The sequence below is a fragment of the Typopeltis vanoorti genome, chromosome 21 (assembly GCF_054136105.1).
Source record: "Typopeltis vanoorti isolate ZY-2024b chromosome 21, IOZ_Tvanoo_1.0, whole genome shotgun sequence".
Taxonomy (NCBI): domain Eukaryota; kingdom Metazoa; phylum Arthropoda; class Arachnida; order Uropygi; family Thelyphonidae; genus Typopeltis; species Typopeltis vanoorti.
The window spans coordinates 61732866-61747798 of record NC_143569.1 but is presented as its reverse complement, the minus strand read 5'-3'; the positions used below and the strand labels follow the sequence as shown (position 1 = coordinate 61747798).

Here is a 14933-nt window from a genome sequence, read left to right as displayed (position 1 = left end):
GAAGAGAATTTAATTTAGAAACTCCACTTTTGTTTATAGATTATGAAAAAACATTACAAAATAAAAAGATATATATTCTTTGATATATTACAAAGAATAAATATACTTAATATTTTACTACATGCAATATTGAATATATACAAAGATAATGAAATAAAAATAAAAATAAATGAAAACGTATCTGAAAAACAATCTATAAACCAAGGAGTAAGATAGGGATGCCTTCTGTCACCAACACTTTTCAATATTTATATTGATGATATTAATATAGTGGAACATTTTAAACAATCCAGGTATAAAAATTTTGCAGAATAACAAAATAAATATGCTATTATTTGCAGATGATTAGGTAATAATATCAGATAAGGAAGACAATTTACAAAGAGCAATATATAATTTAAACATTATAGTAGAACAGTTTGGAATGAAAATATCCACAGATAAAACTAAAACAATGGCATTTTGCAGAAAACTCTAGTTAAAAGTAAAATAGTTATTAATAATAAAATAATTGAAACAGATAAATACTTTCAGTTATCTTGGATGTGAAATATCAAATGAAGGAGAAAAAGAAATAAAATTAAAAACTTAAAGATTTTTACAAATTATAGGCTGATAAATAGAACACTCAATCTAAATATTGTACAAAAAGAAACATGCTTGAAAATAAACAATACTTTAGCAGCGCTCACCTTATTATATGGCAGCAAAATTTGTGCAATAAACAAACAAGATAAACAAAGAATAAAAACAAGTAAAATGAGATTCATGAGAAGAACTGCAAAATACACATTATTAGACCAAAAAAAGGAATGAAGGCATTTTAGAACTAAAAATAAAATCAATAGAAGAAAAACTAAAAAATTACAAACAAAATGGAGAGAACATGTAAATCGAATGGCCAACACCCGATATCCTAAACAAATAATAAAATATAAACAATTTGGAAAGAGAAGGCTGGATAGACCTCAAAAGAGGATATTAGGTGGATAATGAGACCAGAACAGACCAATATCCATATTTAGTTTTATGGTGGTCCATATCCATACTTAGTGTTATTATGATGATGAAAATTTAGCCACATCTTGGCTACTGTGAACAGATTTGGTCACTTGAGTTTCCTGGGGATCAGGAAGTGGCAGAGAGAATTCAAAGATGAGTAACATATATGGTGAGGTCTATGGAATTCTCCATATGAGGACAGGTTGAAGGTGTGTGGGTTGCAAAGTTTAGTTGACAAAGGAAATTTTTCAATACATGACAAATAGAGAACTAGTGAGTCACCCTAGGAAGTTGTGTAAGAATGTGGTAAAAAAAAAAGTTTGCTACTGCCTTCACTATGACTACTGAAGACAATGGTCATACTGCTGATGTTATTAATACACACTGTAGATGAGGAATAAAATTAATTGTTCTTTAACAATTTTAAGCTTAATATTAATAGGAAGGAAAAGGCAAAATACTGTATTTATAAGTTTCACATCATGCAAATTTAATAGGTTAAATAGTTTACCTAATATCTCAAATTTTTAATAATTTGAAATTATTAACATATTTCAGTTTAATTTATCTGTATAACATCTCATAACTTTCACAAATTTTTAACCTTATATTCTTCTCCTTGTTGTGTAGCAACTTCAAGTTGAGATTGCAGTTGTGCTTCACTACTAAGCAACTCTGTTTCATGTTTTCTGACAGCTGCAAGTTCCTTTTTCACTTTATTCAATATCTCCTTCATATTATTGGCTCGATCTTCTTCTGCTTGGTGCTGTTTCTCACAGTGTCCTGAAGACAAATACATGAAATTGTAAAAACAACACAGTACATCAAGAAAAGAATCTAACCCAGCTACTTAAAAATTCTAACTTGTGCAGCAAAAACTTTTTACATTATAAATACACTTTACTATTACGCTGTATAAATGGAAATCAGTCTTTTGTATATTCATGCAAATTTAAATTATTTGATCGCCTCATATTGTATTTTTATCCTCTGAAGTAATGGAATTGATTTGCTGTTCCAGAAATTGAAATAGTAAACTCTGTGTTTGCATAAGTTCTGTCTTGAATTCAATAGGTATATCCTACAGGGTTTTTCCCCCAGTAGCAATTTAAGTTTAAAAAAATAAAAATAAAAAAAAAGTTGCTTTTTTTTTTAAATTTTTATTTCTCAGATATGGCATCCTGCAAGTTGCTTGCAGGATGCCATATCTGAGGAGTAAAGAAGGTGTGTAACAATAGTGATTCTCCCCCTCCCCAGAAAGTTCACAGTGAGCAAAAACTTGTGACAGATAAACAAAACTACTGTTAGTTTCTCTACCAACAGTGCCACTTGTTTACAACACGTCTTGCTACAAAACTCTGCAAACATTGTGGAGTATCTGAATAGAACTATGGTTCAGAGCTTCAACCCAGGAACAAATTTATGATGCCCAAATTCCATGAATGTCAAACTTATCAACAGATGTTACTGCACTTTTGAACTTGGAAAACCAGTCAAAAAGTTCAGTTATGCATATTGTTTCCTCTCGAAGGTGTATTTTATCCTGAAGGTTCCTTTTTTCAATATTTTCTGCTATGAAGTGGAACTTGATCACCATACTATTCTTTGAAATTTATCACTTTTGGATAGAGTAAAAAAATCACAAAGAGCACCATCACATTTTACAAGTATTCATTTTCCATTAAAATAAGGTTTTAATTCTGAAATAAATGGCAAAAGATTCAGCAGTTTCTACTCTATCTGAATATATCCCTCATATTTAGAGTTTATCATGACTACAAAATATCACCCATTCTAGAAAAAATGCAGAAATATGTGCAAAATACCTGAATATCATATTATTAATCTTCATCCTCCCCTTGCATATTAAGTTCAATAGCCTATCAAGGCCAAGTGACTTGGCTTTATAGAAATCTAATGAATGCTGATAGTACTGTTAAACCTATCTACTTTTTATATCTGATCCACACACAACGAGTCATGTAAGACCTACAGAATTACGTAATGGTGAGAGGTAGTGGTGTATTTCAATAGTGTTACATTTTTTTTTCTTAATTATATTGTCCAAATTTTTATAATAGTGCTTTTGCATGATAGACTATATAGGCATTGTACTGTGGTACTGTTATTCTAAAAGCACTCGCTCTGGTTGTTGTTTTAACATTGAAGTGCTAGTTAACACTACAAAAATGGCAACCATAAATAAGCATACACCAGCAATGTGCAAGATTTCAACCTGGAGATCATGTTTCCTGGACTTTTCACAGTGGATATGTTGCAGCAATTGTTACGTGTATGCACCCCAAAACATTAAAGATTTATGGGTTGTTAGATTAAATGAAAAGAAGGAATATATTACAGTGTGTGGGAAGCACAATGAAAAGTTAGGGTGTTCAAAAAATGAGAACAGTGTTACCAGTAATAATCAGAAAATGAGTGGAAATGCTTGCAACAATAATAACAAATTTAGTTTAATCCTTTATCCAAGTGTAAGCAGACAAAGTTCGCACCTGAAAATATCTTCAGGTGCAAACCTGAAGGTGTTGCACCACCATACTGAGGTAAGGTGGTGCAACACCAGACAACTCTGGGCAAAGGTGGACCAAGCTCTCATCACTCTTTGTCACAGTATCTCCCACAATACAAAGCAGATCTCCTTGCGGACATGTATACTACTATGCATTAAGGGAAGGGCCACTACCCAGACCGGTTTCGACCTTTATTGAAGTCTCATCAGTGGGAGGCAGACCCAAACGTGAGGTCATATTTACCTATGCAATTTGTCAACAGGTGTACCACCTTATTATTGAATTACTCTGGATTTAGAAAGATGTTGGAAGTTTATTTTGCACTTGGTAAGACTATAATAAATTTAGTTTAATCCTTTATCCAAGTGTAAGCAAACAAAGTTTGCACCTGAAAATATCTTCAGGACTGAGGTAAGGTGGTGCAACACCAGGAAACTCCAAGCAAAGGTGGACCAAGCTCTCATCACTCCTTGTCTCAGTATCTCCCACAGTGCAAAGCACATCTCCTTGCGGACATGTATATTGCTATGCATTAAGGGAAGGGCCACTACCTTTCGACCTCTACTGGGTCTGCCTCCCACTGATGAGACCTCAATAAAGGTCGAAAATGGTAGGATATAGAATTTTTCCAAAAGGATAGGAAGGTGAAAATAGTAGTACATGTGAAGATTTTGAAGCTATATGGTGTGAAGGTGAGATCAATAGGACGTTGTTATAGGCCAGGGAATGTGGATAGCACTGATTGCAAAATGTTTAAACATTTTAGTTGGGCAATTAAATGGATGTACCCTAATGGGAGATATGAATTATAGCAATGTGGATTGGAACAAAGAAATAGTATATGGTAACAATGAGAGTGAATTTGTTGAGTTTCTGCATGATAACTATCTTAAATAGCAAGTGATGGAAGCAATATGAGGTTTTTGGGTGTTGGATTTGGTGATATCCTCACAGGATGTAGTGTGAATGAGGTATCAACACTGATACCTGTTAGTGAGAGTGATCATCAGGTATTGGTTTGGAAAGTAGTCATACAGGAAAAGGTTGTTAAGAAGGTATATATATATGTGGAACTATAGGGTGGGTGATTATGATATGAAAAGTTTTGTAGTCATCATCAATACATTGGGTTGATAAGTTGTACAGAAAAGACGTTGGCAGTGTATGGGAAATGTTAAGGTAGTATCTAACATAAGCAATGCATAACTGCATACCAAAAGTTAAGCAAATAAACATAGAGGAGTGAGATGCATGAAGAGTGAAAACAAGAAAGCAAGCAGAGTGGCAGAAGAAGTTGTTATGGAGGAGATACAAGACAGTTTATAGAGAATAAATGAATGAAAAATATAAACTGCAGTCCAGAAAAGTGACAAGTATGAATAAAAAAAGAAAAAGTAGAATATGAGAGGAGACTGGTCAGACAGGTCAAAGTTAATCCAAGGGAATTTTGCTGCTATGTAGCAAGATGAACAATAATTATGGCAGGTTAACACTGGTGGATAGTTATGGTAGCAGAGTAACCATAGTATGTGATATAGTGGAATTATTTAATGAACAGTTCATCAGTGTATATTATAGTGGTGTATAAATGATGTTCTGCAACATGTAGAAGGGAGGCAAGGATTAGGAGAATTAAAGGTGAAGTGTACTAAGTGTTGCTTGGATTGGATTAACAAGGCTATTACTATTACTATTATTACGGGCAACTCCAGGGAGTCATTAGACTCATCGAGGGAGGCCCCAAATCATATTCATCACAACTATCTGACATTCATACAGTATCTATCATACCTCGCCTTAAACTCATTCACTGTCACAGCATCCACTACAGACTCAGGGAGTGCATTCCACTCATTCACCACTCTAAAAGTAAAGAACCCAGCTCTAACACCTTTACTAACCACACTTTTGCCCAGTTTCCATGGATGTCCCCTAGTCCTCCCACAACCAGCCCTGTTCACAAAAATATCTTCTGAATTAATTTTATAGAAACCCTTCAGTAATTTGAATGTCTCAATCATATCTCCCCTCCTCTGCCTATCAACCAATTTTTGCAACCCACAAATCCTCAACCTGTTCTCATACGGTTCATTCCACAGACCTGCTATCATCTTGGTCACTCGCCTCTGGATCCTCTCCACCTCCTCCCCATCAAGAAGAAACCTAGGTGACCAGATCTGAGCACAGTAGTCTAGATGGGGTCTTATCAAGGCTCGATAGAGAGGAACAATAACCTGCTTGTCTCTGCTTGTGGGAATGGATGACATATCTTCACATATTTTTAAGAAATGTGTAAAAGAGTTAGCCATGCCCTTTATCTGGTTATTTCATGAAAGTCTTGTAGTGAGTAAGGTTCTCAATCCAACAGGATTGGGTTGATGGACATAAGATTCTCTATGATGGTTAGTATGGGTTTGTGAAGGATAGGTCTTATTTTAGAAATCTGCTTACATTTTATAAGGTGATAAATGCGCTGAATAAGGGAAATTCGTATACAGCAATTTTCTTGGACTCTGCAAAGGCATTTGATAGGTTACCACATGGCAGACTGGTGTATAAGCTGCAGAAGATGAAATTAGATAACATATTGGTTAGATGGACTGAAAATGGCTTTCTGAAAAATACCTGAGACATTTTCTGAAAAAAATCCGAGACATTTCTCCATCATACCCAGCAAGCTGTGTATGATGGAGCAATGTCTCAGAAAAGGATGGTGACAGTGGCATGCCTTAGGGTTCTCTTCGTGAGCCCCTACTGTTTGATTAATTTGTTAATATTTCATGTAGATTGGCTTGGGATCTTAAAATGGTTGCTGATTATGAAAAGTTAGGTAGAATTATCAGTAGTATTGCTGATGTTTCTCTACAGGAAGATTTGAATAGATTTTTAGCTTGGACAGATGAGTGGGGTTATAGTCTTCATATTAATAAATGCAAAGTGTTAGTGTTACACTTTGTGGTACACAGATATAAGGCTATATAATGTATTGGTGGGACCATTTAGGATCTCATCTACTTGAAGAGGTAGATGAGATTCAGGATCTTGGAATGATGGTAGAAAGTGGATTAAAGTTCTGAGAGCAGTGTTGTGAAGACTGCACACATCGTATTGCTGATATGATAAAAAGTACACTGACATGTAGGTATAAGGAGGTGGTGCTTCTATATAAGGTATTAGTCTGATCACACATGTACTACTGCGTTCAAATTTGGTCATCTAGTTTTCAATCAATGATGAAATAAGGAAACTTATTTCCTTCCTGAGTAGAAGGACCTTTTTGACTTCCAATCTTCAAAACACAATTTCATTCAGTCAAAATTTCCAAACAGTGAGAGGCAGAGATTTTTGCTGTAAGCAATGACTTAAAATGCATCATTCACTCCTCTTGCAGAATTCCCAACAATCCTCTTCACTCACCCAACACTCTGGATCTCTTCTTTACTAGTTCTCCTTCCAGGTGCTTTGTTCAGGAGACTGCTCCTCTTGGTAATTCAGACTATAATCTCATCCAACTTTTGTCTAGTAGAAAGTCCTTCCTTCAGCCATTCACAACCTAACATACTCTGGCATTTAAAATAATGCCAAGTGAGAGGACTTACATGACTTTCACTCCTTCCTTCCTTCCATGGTCAAACTACTGTTTTCATTCTTCTGATCAAGATACCTTCAGAGCTATTGTGATCTTTTCAGAAATAATCCATGTTGGAATGGAGGATTTCATTCCTCATTCTGTTCAAATTTTCAAACCCACATCTAAACAAAAGTTTTCCAAGAAGTGGTGGGGGAAAAGAAAAACAAAAAGCATATTCCGAGTTGTTTGAGATCAAAACACCAGCTTCCTTCATTGTCTACACAGTACTTCAGTGCCTACAACATTTGTAAAACCATCATTACAAAAAGGGTGAAATTTAAATTCAATAAGGATAAATAAATGTCACAAGCTCACCGCTTGAGCCACTGGCAACTGTGCCTTGCTAAAATTGTTGGATGCAACTTTTGTCCATCTGTACTACCTCCTTTCTCTCACCTTAATGGTAGCATTGTATCATCACCTAATGACAAGGCTGACACTGTGGCTTCATTCTTCTCTTCCAACTCCTCCACAGATGACCATGGCAAATTATCTGCGTTCAAAATACTTTCAAAATAAATGAATACCATAGAAGATAATAAACCTCAAAAAGGAAGGTTATAATAAATTCCAGTGCCAGGTGCTACACAAAATGGATATTCATCACAAATGTTACAAACTATATCTGAAATATGACAAGGATGTCATCTATCTCCATATTAACATAGTAGAGTAGAGTGCACTCCCATGATGAGTTCTTGGACTCTATGGAGGTGTCATGTAATGATAATAATAATCTCTCTTTATCATTTACACACTGGTAGCAGATCATGTTTTAGAATAACAGAAATGGTGCATATCAGAGGAATATCATGGAAAATAAATAAAATCCTGGGCAATCTAAATTATGGTGACAACATATATCTACCAGTTCAGATATGTATAAATATCCAACTAAACTAAATACATTAAAAGAAGAATCACTAAAAGAAGGTATGAAAATAAATACAAATAGAGAATCAACATGGAAAACAATGTACAAGTACAACAACAACAACAAAAAAATCAAAACCATAACAGATTTATACAGAAACATATTTATGTAGAAGATACTACTACCATTACATAAAAAAAAAAGAAAAGATTTCCCAGTCAACAAGAATGTAAATGATGATTCAGAAATGTTTAAAGCCTCCTTCCAGTTATGGGATGCTACACTTTACCCTTACTAAACTGGTTTTTAATATAAACTCTATTCCCAAAGGTTGTAAAACCTTTTACCATCAATGCTATATGTTGAGAAGACTAAGGGAAAGCTGAAATTTAGACAATTAGTCTTTTGGATCCTTCATGGAATGAAAGAAGAGGAAAAGAAGTTGGTTGTTTAGGTTTGAACAGCAAATGAATATTGATCAGCAGCTGCTTGTCTTCTATAGGAAGAATATGGAGCAATGTCATTAGAACACTGTCCATGAAAATATGAGCAGAAGAAGAAGCATAAAGTAGAAATTATGCATATGAGAGAGTGGATGTGTGCATGAGAGAGAGAGAGAGGACATCAGTTTATTGGATAACATTATAGATAACATTAAGCATTCATAGGGAGATTTCTGTTGCACATTAAAATCATACCATGTGGATCATTACTAGAATGATGTGAAGCCCACTAAGTACTTTGCTTCAAGACCAGTCAAACGTTCTTCCTAGTATCTACTGAAATTGTTATCATACTCAGGAGCATGTTTCTATAGTGCAGCTGAGAGAACAAGGCCTTTGGTTAGAAAGGTATGAGTTTGTATTTCATCTCAAATTTGAGGAATCTTTATAAGATCATTTTAGCTGAAGGTGAGTCCCACATGGAGATGGAAGGTTTACCTTCTGAAAAACAGACAGACAGACAGACAGGTCTTAGTGCTTTAGCAGTTTTGCAATAATTCCAACTGATCATAACTGAAGGAAACACAAGGATGAGAATCAGACACATCTGTGTCATGCATTTCTGATATCTACAAAGTCAAGAAATTCCTCTGATGAAAAAAAAAAAAAAAAAAGCATTACTCCAAAAAATATACTGGAGAAGCAGATAGCAATAAATTCCATGTGCTAGCTAATTTCATGGTGCAGATTATAGAAGGCAGAGTTACTTAGCTATAATAAATATGAAAATGATCTGAAAACCATCATTAAAACATGCATTTTTACAATAGCACTTTTGTATATTGCATACCATTCATTATCACAGTAAATGAACCTAGAACCATTTTTGGGCTATACACTGTAGACTACTTATTTATTTATTGTTATTTGAAATATATAATTTTCATTTTGAATAATTTTGCCAAATTTTGTCACTAGACATGTTTGATTTAGAACAAAACTAAGATACTTCAATTTTGCTGGCCTGGTTTCCCAAGTAGATGTCTCTACTTCTAACCTATAGGCTTCTAACCTATATTCACCACAGTTAGGTTTGAATCTAACTGTGGTGAATGTTATTGAATGCCTTTATTAGGACAATGATTTTCATAACCAGTGTAAGTGGCATGCATATCTACAGTAAGCACTGTAATGATTTCCAGAGCAAAATCTCTATTATCTAACCTTCAGTATAGCCACAGTTCTAATTTGCTAATTTTGCAACTTTCATGGGTGAGGTTATCATTTCAAAGAATGGCAATTCCACCCATGCAGGTACTAAATTTGATTTTTTGGGGGGGGGGTGCATTTATGACTAGTGACTAACTTAAAATTTGGTATTTTATATAGCAAAACACTTACTAATTTCTTCTTGAAGATCTTTGACTTTATCCTTCTGCCTGGTAATTTCAATTTCAAGATCAGATATGCATGAAGTTTTCTGCTCTAACTGGGCATTAAGTTCAGAAACGGTCTTTTCATAATCTGCCATCTCTAGATCTAATACATTTCGCTTTTTAGCTTCCTGAAAAGAAAACAATTTATCACTTCCTAGATGAAACTGTTTTTTCAATATAACCAACAATAGCAAGAATAAAAGCAAGAAGTCATTGGGCCAGTTTACATGACCCTAAACTAACTGCATCCAGATTACTGAGGTCAGATCTGGTCTTTAGTGTTCCAAGGTGATCAAGAAATTATATCAGAACCTAGAATTCTGATATCATTCTGGCAAATAGGAATAGGAGAGGTGATATGATATAAAAGATGGTAGAGAATATTGTAGGTTAGAGGATCTCAGGAAATTGAGCAGGAGCAGTTTGCAACTGCTAAAAATTTCTCTTGATTAGTGAATGAAATAGACTAATAGTGGTGGTGGTGATAAATGCTTTATAAGTGAAAAAGTTTAAATGACTAGATGGTATTCTGTGGGTAGAGTACGATGAATCTGTGAACTTCCTGGAGCCAACCATATAATAAAAATGATAAGAATTACCAATACTGTTTTTTTTTTTAAAAAAAAAAAGATTTTTTAAAGTGTATATAAAAATATCTCAGAACTGGTAGTTCTCAAAAGAAGACGGTCCAACTAGGGTAGCAATGACACGAACTCCATGACTTAACCAATTCCTTCATGGTGAAGTAAATGTCATGCCCGCAGACAATGTGTACAAAATCAGTTTTAATATATATATGAAAAAAAAAAATTAAGCTATTTTTGGCAATGGAGCAGACCCTTTTTTAATGACTAGGTTTAATAGTTGAATTTAATAAGGTTTAAAATGAAGGATATTAATTAACATACCTGTGTCTTGAAGGTAAAGAAAACTTGACTAAAGACTTGTTTAGGGCTAAGAATATACAATTTAAAGCCAGCCTGGTTGGCCGAGTGGTTAGTGTATCCGCTCTCCAGCCAAAAGGCTGCGGGTTCGAATCCCGCCGTGGGCATGGATGTTTGTGATTGTCTGTGAAAATAATAGTGGTGATGGTGGACAGTAGATGGCATTGGTGTAGATGAGGTGGTTTGGATGAGGTTGAGTGGTGGAGACGGAGAGTTGTAGAGTAGGTGCCCTCCTTCAATGAGTCTTAGGACTCCCTGGAGGTGTCAAATAATAATAATAAAAAAAGTGGTTGGTACAAGATAACAACAAGTGCAGAAAATACATGAAGATAGATAAAAATTTTAAAACCAACAAGTTAAAACTAAAAAGGTGAATTTTGTAAACTTTGGATTTTGAGAGAACTGAGAATTAAAAAAAAAAAACCTATTATGTACACAGCAAGCTAGCAACAAACATGATGGGTGCTGGCTATTTCGTTGGTTAAAAGTCATCAGATGAGTAAATTCATAACGAAAGAGCCTGCTTATGCCGTTTGGTTACACCCTCCTTATACAGCATCTCAGGAAGAAGTTATCTCCTCTCCTCCTATTCACAAGTCTTTGCATACTGCATTCCCTCAATCTGTCTTCATATCCCAAACACCAGTTACTACTTTAGTCAGTCTTCTCTGGACCATTTCCAACATATCCTCATAACTATGAAAATCAGATGACCAAATCTGGGACAATAATCATATGAGGCTTGATCAAGGCCTTATACAATGGAAACAGAACTGCTTTATATTTGCATGTTTTCACAACTTGTGCAATGTTACCTCAGAACTTACTTCAGATCCTTGTCCACCACCACTCCAAGGTCTCTTGTCTCCTCAACTTCCTCCAAAATTTCCCCACAAAGTGGGGAAATCTCATTGTTGACTACTAATCAGAATCTTACACTTTGCAACACTGAACTGACAGTTTCATACCACTGTCCATTCATCCTCTATTCAAATCCTTCTTAAGGCCAGAACATCTGCTTGATTCCTCATCACTCTACTCAGCTTTGCACAATCTGCAAGCAGTTGTATTTTATCAATTAAACCCAACCCAATATCATTAATAGACAAATTAAATAACAATGGTCCCAAAACAGACTCCTGCAGCACACCACTAGTGACTAGAAATGTTAAAATCAGTTTGAACACTGTCTAGTTCAGTGTTTTGACTAATTTCTCTCTTATTCCATATAAATTTATTCAATTTACTCATCACCATAAGAGCATTATTAATTCTGTTGTATATTTCCATACTTAGTTTGCCATCTTCACTAAAAATTGTGCTTAAAATAGCTGAAATGTTTTACTTGCTCTACAAATTCTCCATTTAGTATGTAGTTTGATATTTTTAGTGTTCCTGACTATTTTCAGTCTTTGTCTTTTTATTGCTGATTTTTATACTGAATTAATTAAAGCTTTTATTCAATTTAGACTTATGCAGACTTCTACTTGACCTATTTAAGAGTAAAACATCATTTACATAACTGAATTGAATATCTCCAATTTTGATTTCGGGAGCAAAACATAAACTGTACTGATCTGTATAATGTCCCATTTACACCATATAACTGATTTTAATAGCCTTTCTCTCGGCACTTTGTCATATGTCCTTTCCAGATCTATAAACGTAAATACAAATCTTTGTTATATTCTCAAGATTTCTGGACTATCTGTCTTAGAGTGAAAATCTGATCTTGAAAAACTCTATTTGGCCTGAACCCAGCTTATTCTTCTCTAAATCTCCCTTTCACAATTTTTCTTTTATTTATTTTATTTTTTTGAGTATGTTTACATAAATATTACTTGGTACACTCAGGTGGAAAAATTCCACTGTATTAATTCTCACATTCAGTTTTTTGTTCTTTTTTTTTTTTTAATGGGCACTATGAAAGCTCTATTCCAATTATCTGGAATACCAAGCTGTGGACTACCACACCTTGGTAGAAATATCCCTGAATTATGGTGGTGGGGAGATAAAATCTTTATATCTACTGTCTGTATTAAAGATGGTGGCTTTTCTATACACAGTTTACTCTCACCATAGAACTTATAGGGACCACAGGAATAGTTTGTTATATTATAACAAACTATTCCTGTGGTCCCTATAGGAATATACGGCTTGTTATAATGACTTTTTTTTATAACCAGTGTTGTGCATCATGGAGCTTCAGTTGGAACTTTTTGGTAGTTTTTTTTATAATGGTGTTTACTATAAAAGAGAGTCAGTCAACTGTGTAACAACTTATAAACATCTTGCTTAGGTTAAACATTGGAAAGAGAAGAGTTGAACATAACAGCTGCGCTGTAGCTAATACACTCAATCCCACAAATTGGAATTATAGATAGGATGCTAAACAATAACAACCAATGCCACCAATAAGAATTACAAACATCGTATGATTGAAAATGAATTCATATGCCTCAGTGAAAAGATTGCTGTAAATCTCTAATTATCAACTATACCTTTATGGGAAACGTATTTTAGCAAAAGATTTTGGTTTTGCTAAATCGAGGCAAGATTTTTTTCCTTCTGGAAACATCGTGCCTCAGTTTTTTTCATCTCACAAAACAGGCAAACTGGCTGAAGAACATGCACAATCAGCATAATATGCAGATCTCATAACGGTAAATGTTTCTGATCATAAATATGTTATAATAAAAAATAAAAATAAATTGCAAAATAGCAAAAATTAATATGAAGGATAGTGTAAACAACAATGTAGACTGAAAGCTGCTTTTCCTCAGTGTTGGACGTTGGAGGGAATACTTTGAGCACCTTCTTAACCCAGGTGGCCCAGCAGTTGTGGGCATCCAAGAGGTGCAGATCGGGGCAATGACTAGTCTCACAGCAGAAGAGGTCCATTTAGCAATAAAATCGCTAAAATCGGGCAAGGCTGCTAGAGATGATGAAATTCGGCCCGAAATGCTAAAAGCCTTAAATCGAGACGGTGTTCTCTGGCTGACTCGAGTGTGTCAGGCTGCTTGGATATCTGGGCGAGCACCAAAGCAATGGCAGACGGGCATAATAATACTAGTCTTTAAGAAGGGAGACCAAAAGGATTGCAGTAACTATCGTGGCATCTCTCTGCTCAGCCTGCCTGGGAAAGTGTATGCTAAGTGCTTGGAAAGAGGGTGCAGGAGCATATTTGAGTCAAAGTTCCAGGAGCATATTTGAGTCAAAGTTCCAGGAAGAACAATGTGGCTTTCATCCTGGTAAAAGCACAACTGACCAAATCTTTACTTTAAGGCAAGTCTTTGAGAAATCTTGGGAATATGCCAAGAATGTCTACACATGTTTTGTGGACTTGGAGAAGGCATATGACCTGATTCCTCGGGATAAGCTTTGGGAAGTAGTACAGGAGTATGGAGTGGATGGCCAACTATTAGTTGCCATCAAGTCCCTGTATGAATGCCCAGAGTTTTGTGTCAGGGTAAACAGCACAAAGTCTGAACCTTTCACAGTCTTCATTGGTCTCTGCCAAGGGTGTGTTCTCTCATCCCTCCTTTTCATAATATTTATGGACTGGATTGATAGGCACAGCCGAGACAGTGAGTGTGTCAGAATTGGAAGATGTAGCATTGGACGTCTGCTTTTTGCAGATGACCTAGTTCTGCTTAGCTCTTCCACAGATGACCTCCAGCGGACCCTGGATAGGTTTGTAGCTGTTTGTGCAGATGCCGGAATGAAGATCAGTGTAGCAAAACTGAAACATTTGTAGTCTCAAGACAACCATCCCAGTGCACTCTAAATGTAAGTGGAGTCCCAATGAGGCAGGTGGAGAAGTTTAAATACCTTGGGTCCATATTCACAAATGATGGAAAATGGGACATAGAGCTAGATACTCGAATTGGCTTAGCAAGCTCAATATTGCGGGAGCTTGGCCGTTTGGTAGTATTGAAGCAGGAGTTAAGCCAGAAGGCAAAAGCTGGCTGTCTGGACACAGACTGTCTTCAATACAGTCTATGTCCCCATCCTCACCTATGGTCATGAGAATTGGGTAATAACCAAAAGAATGCGGACACGAATCCAAGCGGCT

At 35.4% G+C, this 14933-nt stretch overlaps 1 protein-coding gene across 1 annotated transcript in view; it reads right to left on the bottom strand.

The window, feature by feature from the left end:
• LOC150094899 (uncharacterized) overlaps nt 1-14933 on the bottom strand; it is a 269654-nt gene that overhangs the window by 121316 nt on the left and 133405 nt on the right. Inside the window, exons 10-11 of the mRNA XM_090411271.1 lie at nt 9880-10042; nt 1607-1785 (exon numbers count right to left, since the gene is read on the bottom strand). Of these exons, the coding sequence (XP_090267397.1) occupies nt 1607-1785; nt 9880-10042 (342 nt within the window). The remainder of the gene's footprint in view (nt 1-1606; nt 1786-9879; nt 10043-14933) is intronic.